Source organism: Musca autumnalis, unplaced genomic scaffold (genome assembly GCF_047663935.1).
Source record: "Musca autumnalis isolate F117 unplaced genomic scaffold, ASM4766393v1 scaffold_4, whole genome shotgun sequence".
Taxonomy (NCBI): domain Eukaryota; kingdom Metazoa; phylum Arthropoda; class Insecta; order Diptera; family Muscidae; genus Musca; species Musca autumnalis.
The window spans coordinates 88683643-88703612 of record NW_027411977.1 but is presented as its reverse complement, the minus strand read 5'-3'; the positions used below and the strand labels follow the sequence as shown (position 1 = coordinate 88703612).

At 33.9% G+C, this 19970-nt stretch overlaps 2 protein-coding genes across 4 annotated transcripts in view; both read left to right on the top strand.

Moving 5' to 3' along the window:
- The window catches only part of LOC141403848 (uncharacterized), a 213481-nt gene that overhangs the window by 118062 nt on the left and 75449 nt on the right, over positions 1–19970 (top strand). The gene's annotated exons all lie outside the window — the stretch shown is intronic.
- Positions 9700–11212, top strand: LOC141403852 (heat shock protein 27). Its single transcript, XM_073986893.1, has one exon. It carries the CDS (start codon positions 10312–10314, stop codon positions 10774–10776), a length of 465 nt encoding a protein of 154 aa, XP_073842994.1. The 5' UTR covers positions 9700–10311; the 3' UTR covers positions 10777–11212.

Sequence of the window (19970 nt, the reverse complement as noted above, 5' to 3'; positions counted from 1 at the left end):
CACAATTTTCACACAAAAGTTTTGGTCCATTTAACCCTCTAAATATTATCCGATCGCCATCTCAAATTGCAAGCATCTTGTTTGTGATATACTCTTACCTTATTTAAAATTACGCGTTGATCGGACTATTATTGAGACCTACAGAGCCGCTAGAAAATTGGATAAATATTATGTTTTTGGTCCATTTCACCCGCTAAATATTTCACGATCATCACCAATAACAATAGGGATCTATTCTGATCTGAACCCGACCTCCATACAAAATTTCGTGACAATCGGTCCATAATTGCGGCCTGGAGCGTGTTTACAATTTATAATGGACAGACGGACGGACTGACGGACGGACACACATCTCAAAATCGCTTTATCTCGTCGAGATATGAAGAATGGTATACCACATCGGGGGTCTCCGACGAATATTTCGCGGTGTTACATGAATTTTTACCAAAACAAACTTATAATACCCTTTTCCACATTGTGGTATAGGGTATAAATATTTTTTAAAAACTAACTAATCTCTTTCATTGATAGGCAAAGAAGTTTCCCAACCGCCCTCGTACGGCTAATAACTTTGTTCCCGAAAGACACATTCCTTCCTCGTGAGTTATATTTGGAAGACGATCTTTTGACCTTTGCACTGATGTCGATTATGTTGATGTACGTGATCAGATAATAGAGTTACAGCCTAATATATCCAGTTTTTTGTTTGTAGGGTAGTAATTAACACTCTAGAGGTCGCATTAATAGCTCAATAGTCACGAAATTTTGCACGTGGTAAGAGTTTAGGTAGAAGAAAATGTCTATAATTTTGCATGATGATCTGATATTATTTAGCGGGTGACAAAGACCATTACTTTTGTATGACAAATATACAAATTTTATTTTTGGACCATATTTTAATTCCTGGAGAGCATATACCGGCAAAGTAGCCTACATATGGAATAATAACTACTGACCTTTGTCCTGATGCCAATTGCAATAATTTGTATGCTAGAGAACGGGCCTACTGCCTAATATATAATGAGTTTTGTGTAGAGAACCACAATTTCCTCCCATGCTACAAATTGTCTCTATCATGACAGAGAAATTTTCAGTTCAATTGTCCAATTGGATTTTTTATACAAATGTTTCAGCATGGGGTCGCCTCGCCACCTATTTTTCACCTTAGGATTTTGGGTAAAGGGGATACAGACAAAAGTACGACCAAAGATGTGTCTCATCGAAATATTGGTTTTAGAACCCAAGTATGTTTGGACGAAATTCGTTTCAGACAATTTGGAGTCGATTTAGCCCTGTCCGTTCATCTGTCTCTCTGAATATCTAGCTGGCTGGTGCGCACGATAACTCTCGAACGGATTTACCGATTAGAACAAAATTTTATACTTCGTAATATTTTGCCCAAACATTGTTCAAGTGCAAATGTAGGCTATGTCGGTCCACACCTCCCCAAAAAAGTTCAAAATTGTTTTCGAAGTGAGCAATCGTTTTGGTTAAAACTTTTCATATATTATTATACCTTCCAGATATAGATCGGATAAGACTATATCGGTCCTTAGGGTACCTCCCACACAAAATTCGGAAAAGGGAAATTTAAGAGTCCTCTCGAATCGTTTTGATGTTTTTTCAGCAGTGTACTTGCGCCGCAAATCCGCAAGATAACTCTCAAGGGGATCAGAAGATTGATCGAAACTTTACACACCGTATTATTTCATCTAGTCATGTGTCAGGTCGGAATATGAACTATATCGGTCCGTTCTTCGAGTACCTCCCACACAAAATTTGGGAAAAGTGTTTGAGTTTGCGGACCCGTATCGGATCTATTTGAATTTTTTGAAGAAGGTTCTTTTTACGGTCCCTATTCTGATCTCTTTGCCGGGGTAAGTCATACTTCCTGAGATAATAGTCCAGAAGTTCCAAAAACCCCTGCCGGCTCCAACTAAAATTACAAATCTGAAAAAATAATTCTCAAATATTTCCAAAACTCAGAATTTAACTAACTAAAATTGATTTGGTATAGCCCCATATTACGATACCTACAGATTCCACGTATTTTGAAGCAAACTCGTGTTACAAAATAAATATATTTTTAGAGGCTGAAGGTATATCACCGTAAGCGCAGCTGACTTATACTATCTTCTTTGCTGTATAATTAAATATGAATAATTTTGGGATTTATAAATTTGTTTGTATACAAAATATTTGAATTTCTATTCATTATTAGTTATTTCTACCGGTATAAAATATATTTTTGATATCACAATATATACCCACAATGAACTATTTTCGAAGCATATGTAAGGAACAAGTGCACAATTTTTGGACTATAGATCTTCAATAAACTCGCAATTTTCCCAAATATCAAATATTAGAGAAATAGCAAACTGCATTGTTGTATATATATTTATTTAAGGTGTATTTCAAAATGGAACCTCATATTTAAAGACAATTTGATTTAGCAGGAGGGGCTAATCAATGTGAATTTTCCAAGTTTCGAATATTTTGTAGAAATGTATATTTTATATAAAACTGTGTGTAATTTTTCGAGTTATGTTTTATTAACCATATTCTGACTCCACAGTGTGATAGAACACCAAAAATGAGAAGACACGTGTCTCACCGTTTTCCCCTATCTCATTAACTTTCGCGGTTATAGACCTCCAAAGGTTTGAGGCTTTGATGTAAAAAGGGTCATTTAGTCAGGACTATATCTTCCAAACCGTTAGGAAATTTGAATTCATCTCAGAGGCAAAGTTGTAGCTCTTGTCTTAAAGAACAAAAATTGTGAACACATAGAATCCATCAAACTTCATCTGCAAGGTTAAAATCGCCATGGTCAAACTTCTTTTAAAATTTGTTCTCCAGTTTTGTTATACAGCTATCAAACCGATCAAATTTGAAGCAAACAACCATCTACAAAAATGTACCTCAGATCTCAATAAACATCTTTCAAGAATATACGAACTCTGTATAGACAGTTCTTAAAGGTGAAAATAGCAAAGCAAATGGGATTTGTATCCTATTTTCTCGTGTTCTGGTCCACAGATACTAAACCGTTCAATATTCAAGAAAACAACCAACTACAATAATGTAGCAAAGGCATCAGTAAACAACTTTCTGGAACATGCGGAATGTCTATCAACTGTTCTTAACGGTAAAAATAGCAAAAATCTGTTGAAAATATCCAATTTTTATACTTTTTTCTCCGAATCCGTTCCAAAGATACGCAACCGCCCAAAAATTAAACATACAGTCAACTACAAAAATGTATCTTAGATTTTAACAAACAAGTTCCTAGAACAAATGAAGATTCTACGAACGATTCTTCAAGCTCAAGATTCTATTATTTTAGATCATTCCTTCCTGTTCAGGTCCGTAAATAACAAACCTTTCAAATTTCCTTAAGTTTTTAACAGTTTGTTATTTCCAAACCTGAGCAGGGGGAATGTTAAAAATAATTTTTTTGTTCGTGAATTTCAGTCCTAAGAAACATTCCTCGAATCTTTATATTTTATAAAAAGTTGTTTATTGGAATCTTAGGTACATTTTTGTGGTTGACGGTATCCTTAATTTTTGCACGATTCGGTATCTGTGGACCAGAATCGGAGAAAACAGTGTAAAAATTGAATATTTTCAAAAGTGTTTTGGCATTTTTACCATTAAGACATTTTTCATGTTCCAGAAAGTTCTTTATTGATGCCTTTGCTACATTATTGTAGTTGGTTGGTTTTTTGAATATTGAACGGTTTGGTATCTGTGGACTAGAACCCGAGAAAACAGGATACAAATCACATTTGCTTTGCTATTTTGACCTTTAAGAACTGTCTATACAGAGTTCGTATATTCTTGAAAGATGTTTATTGAGATCTGAGGTACATTTTTGTAGATGGTTGTTTGCTTCAAATTTGATCGGTTTGATAGCTGTATAACAAAACTGGAGAACAAATTTTAAAAGAAGTTTGACCATGGCGATTTTGGCTTTGAAGATGAAGTTTGATGGATTATATGTGTTCACAATTTTTGTTCTTTAAGACAATAGCTACAATTTTGCCTCTAAGATAAATTCAAATTTCCCAGCGGCTTGGAAGATATAGTCCTGACTAAATGACTCTTTTTACATCAAAGCCTCAAACCTTTGAAGGCCTCATACCGCCAAAGTTGATGAGATACGAAAAAAGGCGAGACACGTGTCCTCTCTTTTTTTGTCTTCTATCACGCTGCGGTGCCAGAATATGGTTAATAATTTTCGTGTTGCACAGTGTAATTGTTGTTATATATTGTTATCTTATATAAATGGATTCATATTAAATTATTGATATATGACTTAGTTTTATCGCCGAGTCCGAACGCCGTGTCCTAAGTTGCAACAATAGAGACGTTTTTCATTGCTGAAATACTCAGGAAATATCGCCAACATAACTAAGGGGTACTTTGCCACCGTTAAAAATTTAAAATGTCCCTAAAATTATATTAAATGTGAAATAGGCATCTGGATTGCAAATGTTTTGAGCAGCACTGTATGCAAAATTGTCCCGTTATATGTATGTGGGGTTAAACTAGAACGTGAATCAAATTCCTCAATATGGTGAAGTGAATAAAATTAGAGGAAATAAAGAAAAATATATCGTTTAAAAAACTACATTAGTCACATCATCGATGTCACATAATGTTTCCTAATTCTTTCCTATCCATTCGTATTTTCATACAAATAAATAAGCACAATTGAAATGATTCATTGACGGAAGATCAAAGAAAAATCAACAAATGTTTGTACTAATAATGATGAGGCGCCCAATGTCCCAACATGTTTCTTTATCTATCATAATTAGTTTGAACTTTGATGATACACCCATATGATTCTTTATATATACACTAGCAAAATGCCCGCTACTTCGTATGCCTACATTTTAAATTCCAGTCCATATTTTATTAGAACGGTATGGCAGCAAAAATGTCTAAAATCGTCTTTTCCATTTCAAAAAAAATCAAAAAAAATTGTTGATACTACATCTATGATTTTTGGTACATAGATTAAGAAAAAAATCGTTATTCCAAATCTGTTTCGTTACCAAAAGATATGACCGTTTTAATTATGCTAATTAGAAAAAATTCTAAAAAAATCGCGGCTTAATATAGTAAGCTTTTATATCCTATTATCGTTAACTGAATCTGCGCCCTTTACTGAATCTGCATCCTTTGCGAAAAGTTTCAATGGATTCGCAAAAAATTAAATTTGTTAAATAACTTCACGTATTTACAAGCATATTATCGAAACAATAGCGCTTATACTTACAAAAAAATATATAAAAAAATTATAGCAGCATCCAGACATTGTGAGGAATAAAATGAAACCTAAGTCGTGAAGTTTGGAGCTATAGTATTTGTGTTATTTGCAAAAATACAAAGAAAATATGACGAAAAAAAAAAAATAAAAATCATGTTATTCTAATTTTATTTTTTATGGTTTTATACGAAAGGTTGAGTTAAGTACGAAATGTTTGAGTTCTTCCACATTTTCGTCCAAATTTCACGCAATAATGAAGATATTCCGTTGCAACAAATTTTTCGCTATAGTTTTCCTATTGGCGAATATTTTTGGAACATTATATTAAATCACAAGGAATTCCAATTTCAAAAACATTTTCAGGGTATCATATCCGCCGATCTAGTGGACGGATTTGGACGCATCATGGCTTATTAGATTCAGAACGTAAAAAAACTAAGTTCACGCGGGTTTCACCGACAATTTAATGGCAGTTGCAAATTTTGAATAAAAAACATGTTTTTTATAAAAATTTACGCATAAAATTTTCGACTTTAAGCTGTGAATTGTTGTGAACCTTTGAAGGCTACACACCTGAGTTATACATCAAGAAATGCGTAATCGCGAGTACTACAATCTCATAATCAGTTTTTAAACGATTAGAGCAAAAATTCAAAAAACCCAATTTTTCAGTCTTCAAAATGTCAGCATCCGTTTGAGATTGATGCAGTGGTTATATTAAAAAATCATACGTTAGAAACTTCATCTCTGAAGTGTATTCTTTAACTTCTTCTTAGAACATTATAATCTACATTGTATTGTAAAGCCACTCATTGAAAATTGACTTAAAAAAACTCGTTTCCTTCAACGATTTTTTTCTTATTTTTTTACATTAACATGACCACAGCTTCCGCTCAAATTATAATTTTAAGAAATCCATCGGTGAATCGTGCTAAACAGTTTATTTTACCTAAATGCGTTCAAAAGTTATGGTATATTACAACAATTCGCGAGTTACAATACCAAATACCTCAGAAGGTCGATGGGTATTTTAAAAATTTAATCCACATTTTCCAAACGAATTTTGGAATTTGTGATATCAAAGTGTAGAAAATCTTTATTCAAAAGATGTTACCCTATATAACAGTTACTTTTTGAGACACTTTATTTTAGGCCTTTTTATTCTCAGGGTGTAAAAACCTTTTTGGAAAACATAGATCTACCTTTGCAAATGAACTTACTATAACGTTAACATAGAAACAATAGTACATTATTCAGTACAATTTTTAAAATCCAGGACTTTAGCTCAAATGTTACAGTTTTAGCTCTACTTGTTCACCCAATGCCGATGGTATTACATGTAGAAACATTTCATACATTTAAAAACGGATTTTAATAAACATTCTGATCCAATCAAAATACTAATCCTCATAAAAAATATCATTTATCATTTATCGATTCACTCAATACCAGTGCTTCAATATTTAGTACACGGTGTGCCTTAACCAAATTTAAATGGAACACCTGGGAAGTTTTTGCAGATTCTGAAACTACAATGCTCATAGAAGAGAAATATCAAGAAACAAAAAAATCGCCGGAGGGATTTTCAAATAAATCGCGATTTAAGTTCACATTTTTAGGGGTTCTTTAGGTTTTCACGATTTTTCTTGGAAACCGCATGTCCTATCAAAATGAGACTGGCTATGAAAATTCTCTACAAGATTGACCTTCACGGTATCTTCGTAGGTTTTACCGTTTTTGAGATATAAAAGTTCAAATTGAGACAATGCACAGACTGTATCGCCTCCTTATAAAACAGTATCATGCTCAGTGTGCCTTAACTAACTTTTAATGAAAACCGCTTACACAGGAGAAGTTTTTGTGAATTTTGAAACAACAATGTTAATAGATGAGAAAAATCCAATAACAAGAAAAAATCGCTGTAGGGATATTTAAATAAATCAAAATTCACATGTTTAGGTGTTTTTTGGGTTTTCACGATTTTGCTTGGAAACAGCAAGTCCAATCGAAATGGAGCTAAAGAAAATGTTGTAGATGTGAAAATTCTCTACAGGATTGAAGTTTACGATTTGTTCTGTACCATTTTTGTGATAAAGAAGCTCAGTTTACATTTTTAGGTTTTTTTTAGAGTTTCGCGATTTTTCTTGAATACGGCAAGTCATATCGGCATGGGACCTGAGAAAATCATATAGCTGTGAAAATTCTCTACAAGACTGGCTTATGTAATTTTTCCTAGGTTTTACCATTTTTTTAGATATATAAGTTTAAGTTGGGAAATTGCTGTCATGACATTGTTTTATAAGGAGACGATACAGAATTGAATTGAATTTGAATTGTCCCAATTTCAACTTCTATATCTCAAAAGTTGTAAAACCTACGAAAATATCATTAAGGTCAATCTTGTAGAGAATTTTGATAACTACAACATTTTCGTTATTCCCATTTTTATAGGACTTGCGGTTTCTAAGCAAAATCGCAAAAACCTAAACAACCCCTAGAAATGTCAAATTGAATCGCGAATTATTTAAAAAGCGCTCCAGCGATTTTTTTGTTGTTTTTTGATCATTCTCATCTATGAACATTGTAGTTTCAGAGTCTGCAAAAACTTCCCAGGTGTAAGCACCTTCCATTTAAATTTGATTTAAGAGCACCGTGATTGTTCAGAAGCATATGCTGTAATCCGGTACCAGGAGTTTTTATAGCATAGTAAACCTCAACGCGTAAAATTGTCAGTATTTGTCCATGATTTGGTATAGTGAGTTCTCAATGCGGCTCTGCGGTTACCATGACAGTATAAGTCGCTTATAGCACAAAAAACATTATATTGAACATAACTGTAAAAAAGGATAATAAAATTACTGTAAAACATTTCAAAAAATATAAATTCAGAACATAAAAACCGGGCTTTACCATTGGTCATAACTGCTAAAACCGCAAATGTCCGCAAGAAGTCTAAACAGTTTTGAAATCGCTTGGCTTTATTTTTATACTAGTGGCGATTCTTGCTTATGCAGAATATATGTTTGTGTTCAAACAAAAATTTAAGGAAACTAACAAACAACTTTCTGAAATATACGAACTCTGTAGAAACGGTTCTTTATGGCCAAAATAGCAAATCAAATGCAATTTTTATCCTCTTTTCTCGGTCCCTGCTCCATAGATACTAAACCGTTCAAAATTCATGAATACAATGGACCACAATAATGTAGCATAGATATCAGCAAACAACTTTCTGGAACATACCAAATGTCTTTCGAAAATATTCGATTTTTATACTTTTTTCCTATTCTGGTCCTCAGATACCGAACCGCCCAAAAATTAAGGATACAGTCAAAAATTTACCTAAGATTTCAATAAACAACTTTCTAAAACATAAAAAGATTCTAGCAGTGGACCTTCAAGCTGAAATTCACAACAGAATTAAATTATTTTTAACGTTTCCCCAGCTCAGGTCTGGAAATAACATATTGTTGAAAACTCAAGGAAATTTGAAAGGTTTGCTATTTACGGACCTGAACAGGAAAGAATGATCGAATTTTGAGCTTGAAGAACAGTTCCTAGAATCTTTTTGTGTTCCAGGAAGTTGTTTATTGAACTCTTAGGTACATCTTTGTTCGATATCTGTGGACCGGAATCGGTGAAAATAGTATAAAAATCGAATATTTTCAAAAGTTTTTGGCTATTTTCAGATTTAAGAACCGGTCATACACATTTCGCATGTTCCAAAAAGTTGTTTGCTGATATCTATCCTAGATTATTGTGGTTCATTGTATTCTTGAGTTTTGAACGGTTTAGTTTCTAAGGAGCAGGGACCGAGAAAAGAGGATAAAAATGGCATTTGATTTGCTATTTTGACCATTAAGAACCGTTCCTACAGAGTTCGTATGCTCGTAACCGCGAAAGTTGAAGTGATAGAAAAACGCCGGGACACGTATCTTCTTATTTTTGGTCTTCTATCACGCTGCGGTGTCAGAATATGGTTAATAAACCATTATTCAAAAAATTACTATTGAGTCATTATTACTGAGCCAAATTTTTTCAGTAACATTTAGTAAGTAAAAAAACACCAATTATTTCATTGTTTATTTTTATCGTCCATTAAATTATTTTTTCTTAAGCTAAAATATGTACCATTTTACAAATTAATTAAAAAAATTCAAATCATTAAATAAATATTTTTCAAAATATGCAATAAATTATCTGAATTAATTAAATTAAAAAAAAATCGACGATGACTTTCTTAATTGTAATACATATTCTATTTCCGTTACGGATCAAAAAGCTACGACGCAGAAAAATTCATTTAAAACCAAAGTAAATATCATATTAGGTGACATTTGATTGTGTGGTAGTAGGTTTGCAGTCGTTGTGACCAAGTTTAGTAAAAATTCTCATGTGGTCAATCAACTAATCATTGTTTTGATTATTTCTTGGTGCCACACTTAACTGTGGTGAACGGTGGTGGTTTTCTTACAAGATTTCCTGTGTGGAAAGAAAGTCTACTTTGTTGTTTTTCAAATGCAATAAAAACTGAATGAATGAAATAAATGGAGCTCAAACAAAAATAATATCAATCTTTATATAGAACACAAACGACGCTTTTCAATTGGCCAAATTAAGCGAGCGAAAATAACCCACACTCATTTTCAGAAGCCGAGTCGATACGTAACAACGTTTAACGTAAATCATTTGATTTGTTGTGAGTGTAAGAGATGGCAATGCCAAAGCTAGTACCTGGGCTTAGATAAAACATGAAAATAATTTTAGGTTTGGGTGCCGCGCTTTGTTGTGCCCCGCCGTCATTGACAAATGTGTTCGTTCTATATAAAGCCATTCAACATCTGGATGCCAGTTTATTTGCAAAAAATCGCGAAACTAGTTAACATATCGAGAGATCACTCAAGCGTGTAATCGTTGCGTTTCGAATTAAAACGAGTGTTGCTGAATAAAGTTCTACTACAATAGCGCATAACACAACAAAGGATTAAAACAAGAACAATTCCCGATCTAACAACAACTAATTGTGGATAATGGCTTTAGTACCTTCAAACAATACACTGAGTGAATGGGATTATTGGGACCAGCGTCGTCGTTTGTGGCGCGATTGGGATCTAATCGATTGGGATGTACCCTATTACAGACGTTTAAATCGTGTGGGCTCAGCACCCGACCTAAGTCGAGTGGTGGTGGGCAAAGATGGTTTTGAGGCCAATATTGATGTGGGACCCTTTAAGCCTTACGAAATTACAGTGAAAACAGCCGGAGACACAGTTATTGTTGAGGCCAAACATGAAAAGCGCAGAGATGGTGACAGTTTTGTCGGTCGTCACATAGTCAAACGTTTTATATTGCCTCGTGGTTATTATCCCAACGATGTAAGAGCTGAACTTAGTTCCGATGGCATACTCATAGTCAGATGTCCCCCCTGTTCGACGGCAGAACGTAGTGTATATGTGCGACAAATGGGTCTACCCTATTTGAGTTTAAAACATTAATTTCAAGAAAACATTCATATTTTCATTAAAGTAGCCACAACAACAAAACTACCAAAAACCATTTTACTGCGAAGAACGAGCAAAGAAAAATGTGAAAAACGAAACAGAAGTTTCTAAATAATTAATTGAATTGAAATGAAGTTTCTTTTGAGGAATAATGTGCGGTTGACATTTTTTTGTTTGTTAATTGTGCAATTTTGTGTATTACTTTAACTTGCCTCACATTCTACCAAATAAGTGTTTAGTTAGCGTTATAAAGTAAATTTTTTTTTGGCAGTAATCGTGGAAATTGTTGTGATTATTAGCCATGACTAACTCAAAACGCACCACTTTCTTGTAATAGTAATTTTTATAATAATGAATTATTTTTTTGTGTGTTTTATTTTATTTACTAAGACGAAGATTTGAATAAAAAAATAAATAGTTTACAATCGAACGTGTATTGTCTTTTATTACAACAAAGTGATTTATTATCGTTTATCTAATTCGAAAGGGTCAATGTAGGTATAAACAAGTAATATCGTCAAGAATTTAGATAAAAGGAGACCCTAAGGACTGTAAAATTTTACTGGACTGTTGTCAATGTATTTTGCAATCGTTAAAAAGTAAAGATAATTATTTACTTGAAAATATTAAGTAAAAGTAATTTTATACATACATTCTTTTATCATTGTCCTGCAAGATTTTGGAATGGATGGAAAATTTCTTTTTTAGTTGGAACGCCTTGGTGAATACATTTAAATCTCGAGACAAAATCGACACAGGCTATGTGTGAGTTATATTTACCGTCTACTTATGATTCTACAATGAACGAAAAAAATAGTTTAGTTTCTCCGTTTGTAGTGATGGTAGCTTAGTTTCTACATGCCAGGTTTTCAGCTTTTAATCTCACCAATATTTTTGAAAATTTAACATAGCTGAAGTCAAGGTTTACCCTTTTGGAACACGCGACTTGAAATGAAATGTTTTTTGGCGTGGCAAAAAATATTGGCCTTAAAAGATAATTTGTGTGTAAGCTGTGGCTATATTTATGTTAAAAAGTAAAAAAGTGTCAGTCGGCTTTGCCGACAGAGATATACCCTTAGCCTGTGTATATTGAAACAATTTTTCCAAAATACGTATGTACGAGTATTTAGGGGTTTTAAAAATTTTGGGCGTTGGAACCGACAAAAATGTTGATTAGGATTAAAGATCAAACGTTTTGCGGAGCAGATACTAAAAGGAATTGATCGACATTGAACATTGAATTGAATTGGAAGTGGATCTCCAACCAGGGTTTTTACACCCTTCGGGCTGTTTGCTCAAGAAGTATGGACTTGCCCCTGAAAAAACTTTTACCATCGTAATTGAAGAAGCGAATGCAAGTTGCTTCAACAAAAATCAAAGTATTTGGAGTTGACAAATATAGTCCATATTTGAACCTGATCTATATCTGGTAGATATATTAGGATGTGTAAAGTATGGACCAATTTGGCCACTCCCTTCAAGTGTTACCGTACGAACAATTTTTCCGAATATTTTTGAACTTTTGTGGGGGAGGTACCGGATGGAGTGAACCAATATGGCTTATTTTCGAACTTAAACTATGTTTGGACAAAATATTACTAAAGCCAAATTTTGGACCGAATCGGCAGATCCGTTCGAGAGTTATCTTGCGCTCCAACCACCTCACACGGTGTCATAGGGTTTTTTTTGCAAATTTCAGGCTATTTTCTCAGGAAGTATGGACTTGCCCCTGATGAGACTTGCACCGTCGTTTGGGAGGCAGTGAATACAAGTTGCTAAAGCAAAAATCAAAGCGATTCGAGAGATGGCTCTAAATTGAACTTTTCCGAAATTTTGTCTGGAGGTACCCGAAGAAGTGGACTGGTTGAGTCCATATTGAAACCTTATCTAAGTCTAATACACATTTCACGATGGGAAAAGTATGGACCAAATTGGTTACTCCCTTCAAAAGTTATCGGGCGAAACAATTTTCCGAACATTTTCGAATTTTGTGTGGGGAGGTACCGAAAGGAGTGGACCGATATAGCCCATCTTCGAACTTAAACTATGTTTGGGCAAAATATTACGAATGCCAAAATTTGAACCGAATCGGTTCATCCGTTCGAGAGTTATCGTGCGCACCAGCCAGCCAGACAGACAGACGGACGGACATTGCTCAATCGACTCCAAATTGTCTGAAACACATTTCGTCCAAACATACTTGGGGTTTAAAACCATTATTTCGATGAGGCATATTTTGCCCGTATGAAAGTGTATATACACCCTCGTTAGCATAAATGCTGAGGGTATAAATAAATAAATAAAAAATAATTTAAAAAAATTAAGTTTCAGTGTTTTATTTTAAAATGCACTTAAAACTAAAAAATAATTTGTCGCTTAGCCTCAATATATATATTCTTTCTCATGATAGAATCTCTCAAATAAAACGCTTGCATTTAAATTATGAATGGTGGCAAAATTAAACGGCAAGCGTTTTATTTGAGAGATTCTATCATGAGAAAGAATATATATATTGAGGCTAAGCGACAAATTATTTTTTAGTTTTAAGTGCAATTCAAAATAAAACACTGAAACTTAATTTTTTTAAATTATTTTTTATTTTTAACTTTTTAGTAAATGCAATTTTTGACCACTGAGATCCCCAAATGCCGAATTACAGTCCATTTGAGCAGAAAATGTAGACTAAAATGCTTGAAATTGGGTGGTACAGTTATATGGATGCTATATTAAACCTTGACCTACGTCCACAATTTTTAGTGGGGAAGTTCCTGGACTATTGAGAACTCCAAATGCCAAGTTACAGCAAATTCGGGCTAAAAATGAAGACAAAATCCTCAAAATACCAGAAGTCGGGTGGTACCGTTATATGGAAGCTATAGGAAAAAATGGACCCATATTGTTTTGGTTTCATATTCATGCATTGTCATCTAAATCTGAAAAATGTGCAAAGTGTTAGTTCGATTGGTCAACTGCAACCGTGCTAAAAATCAGTTACCAGATTTTAAAAGGGGATCAAGTTAGACATCGTAAAAACACTGTAAGAATGGACCAATATTAGTTTTGATTTCATATTCATGTATTGTCATCCAAATCTGAAAAGTGTGCAAAGTTTAAGTACGATTGGTCTCCTGCAACTGCGTGAAAAACGAGTTACCAGATTTGAAAAGCAAAATACCGGATATCGGGTGGTACCGTAATATGGGGGCTATAGGAAACAATGGACCCATATTTGTTTTGGTTTCATATTCATGTATTGTCATCTAAATCTGAAAAGTGTGCAAAGTTTTAGTTCGATTGGTCAACTGCAACCGTGTTAAAGATCAGTTACCAGATTTGAAAAGGGGGTCAAGTTAAACATCGTAAAAACACTGTAAGAATGGACCAATATTTGTTTTGATTTCATATTCATGTATTGTCATCCAAATCTAAAAAGTGTGCAAATTTTAAGTTCGATTGGTAAACTGCAACTATGTGAAAAATGAGTTACCAGATTTGAAAAGTAAATTAGATAAAACACTGTAAAACAGTGTAAAAATGGACCAATATTGGTTTTGATTTCATATTCGTGTATTGTCATCCAAATCTGAGAAGTGTGCAAAGTTTTAGTTCGATTGGTCAACTGCAACCGTGTTAAAAATGAGTTACCAGATTTGAACTAAACACACACCAAGGCAAGTTAAATAAAACACTGTAAAAATGGGTAAAAATGGGTTGAAGCCAACTTGTCTTTTTTTGTTTTCTGTCGATTTGTGGGTGTGTACGATTTTCCTGTCAAAGTAAAAGTAGAAGCCAACTAAATAAGGATAATCTCACTAACGTATTTCTTTTCAAAATTGTATCTGCTTTTACCATTAAATGATGACATTTTGAAGCCAGATTTACAGTGTTTTTTGAAAATTTTTTCTTATTTCATTCCGCAAACAGGGTTTTCAAAAAATCTATATAGGATTGTAGAACTTGGGATTCTGAGTTATTATATATATATATATATATGTCGTGAATGTAGTCTACACAGCTTCATATCCAAATGCGGAACTTTTGTGCGAACATTTTTTTAAAAATTATATTTTTCGGGTATAATATTTGCAATTGTCTTTGGAATACCTGGTTATCCATTGCACGTTTTGTTTTTTTTTTTACGTTCCGGATCCAATAAATCATTCCCCGTGAAAATCCGTCTACTAAAACATGAATTACGAGAAATTCCAAAAATTGTTTTTGAAAATATCGCGTATTTTATCGCGTTTTCTGCGGGTCGTTTGAACTGCAATGAAAATACTAGTGCAACATCTTCGTTTTAGCAGAAACAGAGATTTGAAAGCTTCACTGAACTACATTCATTTTATCCCAAGAAATAGTTTGCTACATCCATGGTTCTTGATTGATCGTCTTGAAATAGATATATATCAATATAGAAGATGTTCATGGTGAACACTGAAATCGGATGCGGACAAAAATTGTATGCACTTTGCGCAAATTAGCGATATTTTATAGGTATTTTAATGCTAAGATGCAGCTGATGCTACATCTTAGCCTCCAAATTAAATTTCGAAATATATATATATATTAACAGATATGGTCCTGCTGTACATGAAAATCACATGCGGACTAAATGATTTTCATAATTACGCGATTTACATGTATTTTAAAATGCATATAAATTAAAATGGGTTATTTGACTTCTATTTCCATTTCAGAAGCCTTGAGATATATCCTCAGCAACTCAATTATCTTCCTCAATAGGAAAGCTTTTATATGAATGTCTATAAAGCAAAATCCGTATATTTTAATGGGAGATTTAAGCAAAATGAAAGAAGTATTCCTATAGATTTTTCCAAAATTTTATACTACTGAATGTAAAAAAATATTTTTTCAAACAAAAAATTATTTTTTTACCAAAATATGTGTTTATTTTGGCTGTGACATCGAAACTATAATACCAATCTGTATGATTTTAGTCTCATATGATTCGCCGTGAAGTTTTGCTTTCATATAGCGGGTAAATGAACCGTTATTTTGAAAAAAGTTGACTTACATTCAATAATTTATCAAGTTATTATACATTTCGCGAGTACTGAGTAACATTTAACAAATATTATGCAATCTACTTATTTAAGCCACTTCTAGATAACTTTTTAGTAGCAATTGCTCGAGGTAAAATAATTAGCGTTTTTATAATAACTTTTGTCCGCATCAACAAAAAACTGGCTCGCGAGCGGATTCGTACTTTGAATTTGTTTCTTAACCTATGTACCAAAAATCTTGGATGTTGCGCCAAAAAAAATTTAACTTTTTTTTTTGAAATGGAATATGAAATATTTGACAACATTTGATACGAAAAATGTCTGTCTGTCTAGTTTGTGTGCACGATAACTCTCGAACAGTTCAACCGATTCGCACCAAATTTTGGGTATCGTAATATTTTGTCCAAACTTAGTTTAAGTTCGAAGATGCCATATCGGTCCACTCCATCTGGTACCTCCCCCACAAAAGTTTAAATTTTTTCTGTAAAATGGTCTGAACGATAACTCTCGAAGGGAGCAATCGATTTGGTCAAAACTTTGCACATCGTATTATTTCTTCCAGATATAGATCTGGTTCGAATATGAACTATATCTGTCCACTCCTTCGGGTACCTCCCACACAAAATTCGGATAAAATGAATTTTAAGGGCTCCTCTCGGATGGTTTTGCAATTTTTTTCAGTAAGTTTTCCTTGCGGCTCCCTTTATGACGGTACAATTTTTTTCTTGCGGAAGTCCATACTTCCTGAGATATTGGGCTAAAAGCTCCAAGAAACACTGACGGACTTTGCACATCGTATTATTTCATCCAGTCATGTATGAGGTTGGAATATGGATTGTATCGGCCCACTCCTTCGAGTACCTCCCACACAAAATTCGGATAAAGTGAAGTTTAAGAGCTACTCACGGATCGTTTTGAAATTTTGTTCAGTAAGTTTTTTTTTTGTGGCTCGCTTTACGGCGGTACGATTTTTTACCGGAGCAAGTCAATAATTCCTGAAATATTGACCTAAAAGCTCCAAGAAACCCTGGCGGCCTCATTTACAATGGTACATTTTGTGCCGGAGTAAGTCAATACTTCCTAAGAATATGGCTCAAAAGCTTCAAAACCCTGTCGGATATTGTGCAAGATAACTCTAAAACTTTTTCAAAAATTTCTTTCAAACTTATTTTAACATAATTTAATATTTTGAGTCCTTTATGAGGAAGTTTGGTTGGCAAAAATGTTTGGTATATGTCAATGATTTGGTATAAGCCCACGTTACGGTACCTACTGATTTTAAAGCAAACTCGTGATATAACATCGATATATTTTATATACGGCATAATTATTGTGTTTGGTTTGGTTTTGTTGTTTTTTTCTTGGTCAGTGGCTGAGGAGGGTATTTCTCCGTCAGCACAGCTGACTGATACGTACTTACTTGTTAAGCTAAAACCTTAAAAATACCGAAAATCAGGAGATATGGTGCTATGGGGGCTATATCATAACGTGGACCTATATAAACATTTTATGGAAGAACTCTTTCTTAGCCTCTGGATACACAAAATACAAAGATACAACCGATTCTGTGGCCAAATTAGACCAAAACATGTAGGATGGAATTGGTTTGGTTACCAATGATTCGAATAAAACACTTTATTTAATGTTTAATTCTTATAGTTCATAGTTTATTTATTCAATCAAAAATCAGATAGCGCCTGGCAGCACGCGGTATTGCCTAGATCAGATAGTTTTCGTCAATGAACGCAAACAAACAAAACGATTCCCGTGTATCATATAAAGTCACAAACTTTTCAGTTTCTCTGAATCGTTTCGCTCCCAAAACAAGACCACACAATTTTCAATGCAAAAATACGAAAACCGTACAATTACTGAAATGTACTTCGGCTATGCTTTGCCAAGTTGTTTCATTCACCACCGAAACAAAAAGAATTTTTGGCAAACATTTTCTGTGTAAAATGATAAATGCCACACTCAGACACACAAACGAAACTAAACAGCGAGTTCGGTCAACGTGGGTTATGTTTCGTTTTGTATTGTTCCTATGGAAAAAACGTATTTTACGTACGCTGGTTTTCATGCAGCCTTAGTACATAGCACAAGCAGCGTACGTAAAAATACTTTATTAAACATTTCTAATGGTATCGTTTCGTATTTTCCAAAGCAACAATACAAAACGAAACACAACCCACGTTGACCGAACTCCCCAGCAAAATGTTCGATGCCAAAGATGACATTCAATCATGGGTGCAAGTGATCTAGCATGTCATCTTTTTAGCATCTTCATCGATGAATTTTATATGAGCGTGGACCCCAAAAGATGACGTTCTTTTCTGGATCCTAAGCATGTCATTTTAACCAATGCGTTGACATGTCATTCCCACCAATGCTTTGGCATGTCATTTCCACCAATGATTTGACATGTCATTTTCACCAATGCTTTGACACGTCATTTTCACCCATGCTTGGACATGTCATTTTAACCAATGCTTTGGCATGTCATTTTCACCAACCCCTTGGCATGAAATTTTCATGTCTTGTTTGGAAAATGGAAATGCTGTATTGAAATATGGTTTTCATGAAAAACAAAACTCTTTATTAATTCAAACGAATTCATGAAATAACTACAATTAATTTATCAGTTTTTTTTTTCAAAAGTTTACATCCAACATTGCAATGTAATCACCACCGCTGCAACGCAAAAGATTACTTCCTCCGTTCTCCGCAACTGATATTCTTTCATCTTACAAAAGGTTTTTCCAATTATCTTCCCATCACCAGTTCAGATTTCGACATGGACTCCAAATGCACTCCTTTAAGTATTTTTATTTCGTAAATTACTTTTATTTTATAATTTTGTTATTTTATAACAACATTTTGGTAATTTATACTCTTTTGTTTAGTGACGGAAATATGTAGGGATCTACAACCCGGCTTGCTTTAGGGATCTCTAAGAACAAAATGTAACGAACGGGGAGGAGAGACTTTTTATGGAAAATACCATTTATGCTTAATTAATTTATTTTTAATTGTTTCTTTCCAAAAGTAGTTTCTTCTTTATTTTCAGATTCTTGTTCCTTTTCGTTTCGGACTTTTTATTCAAATTCCAAGAAGCAAGATTTGAGTGATTTCATTCTATGTCAGATTTAGAACAGACAAGGGAACTTTTAAAATAGCAATGTGTGCAGTCCGATTCTATTTTTAGCTCGATGGTTGGGACTTCATATAATACCAATTGTTTAGAAGTTTTAGTTGTTTGATATGCAGGAAATGTAAGACAACATCACGACGACAGTTCTTACAACTTTGGTCTGTTCCAGAAACTGCAAGAATCTACTTATTTTTACTACGATAACAATTTTTCCTTTATGTTATCGGAAAAAATAGTAAAAATTAGTAGTATTTGCAGTACTGGAACATACCAAAATGAAAATAAACAGGTGTGTAAATAAAAACACAAACATCATCTCTATTGGATCGATGGAATTGGTACAAATGCTGATGAAAAGATCGGATCTTTCACGACTTCCTTTGCATTGGTTCAAATCCTAATGAAAAGATCGGGTCTTTCACGACTTCCTTTGAACCAATGCAAAAGATGACATGAAATCACGTCATCGCAAAGAACCCCTTCCGTCAAATTTTGCTGGGTCGCTGTTTAGTTTCGTTTTCTTTACATTCGTGAGTGCGAACAAAACGAATAGCGAAAAGTTCTCAATTCCACAACAACAGACAGAAAACGAAAAAGTTCAAAACACATGAACGATTCAATGAATGATTTCTTTGGTGGTTGAAATCCATACTTTCAACCATGCATCTTCCAAGTATGTTGATTTTTGCTGATAGGGTTGTTATGCAATCAAATTCTTTTTGTTTCGGAGGTGAATGAAAAAAACTTGGCAAAACATAGCCGAAGTACATTTCAGTAATCCAACGGTTTTTGCATTGAAAAATTTGTGGTTTTGTTTTGAGAGTGAAACGATTCAAAGAAACTGAAAAGTTTGTGACTTTGTGTGATTGGTACGGGAATCGTTTTGTTTGTTTGCGTTCATTGAGCACAAGTTTTATTTGGATGGGCGAACGTTTGCATGGGCGTAGCCAGGATTGAATCTAGAGGGGGGCAAATGCTTGTTTTCTCGTTCTAGAGGGGAAGGGGGGGGGGGG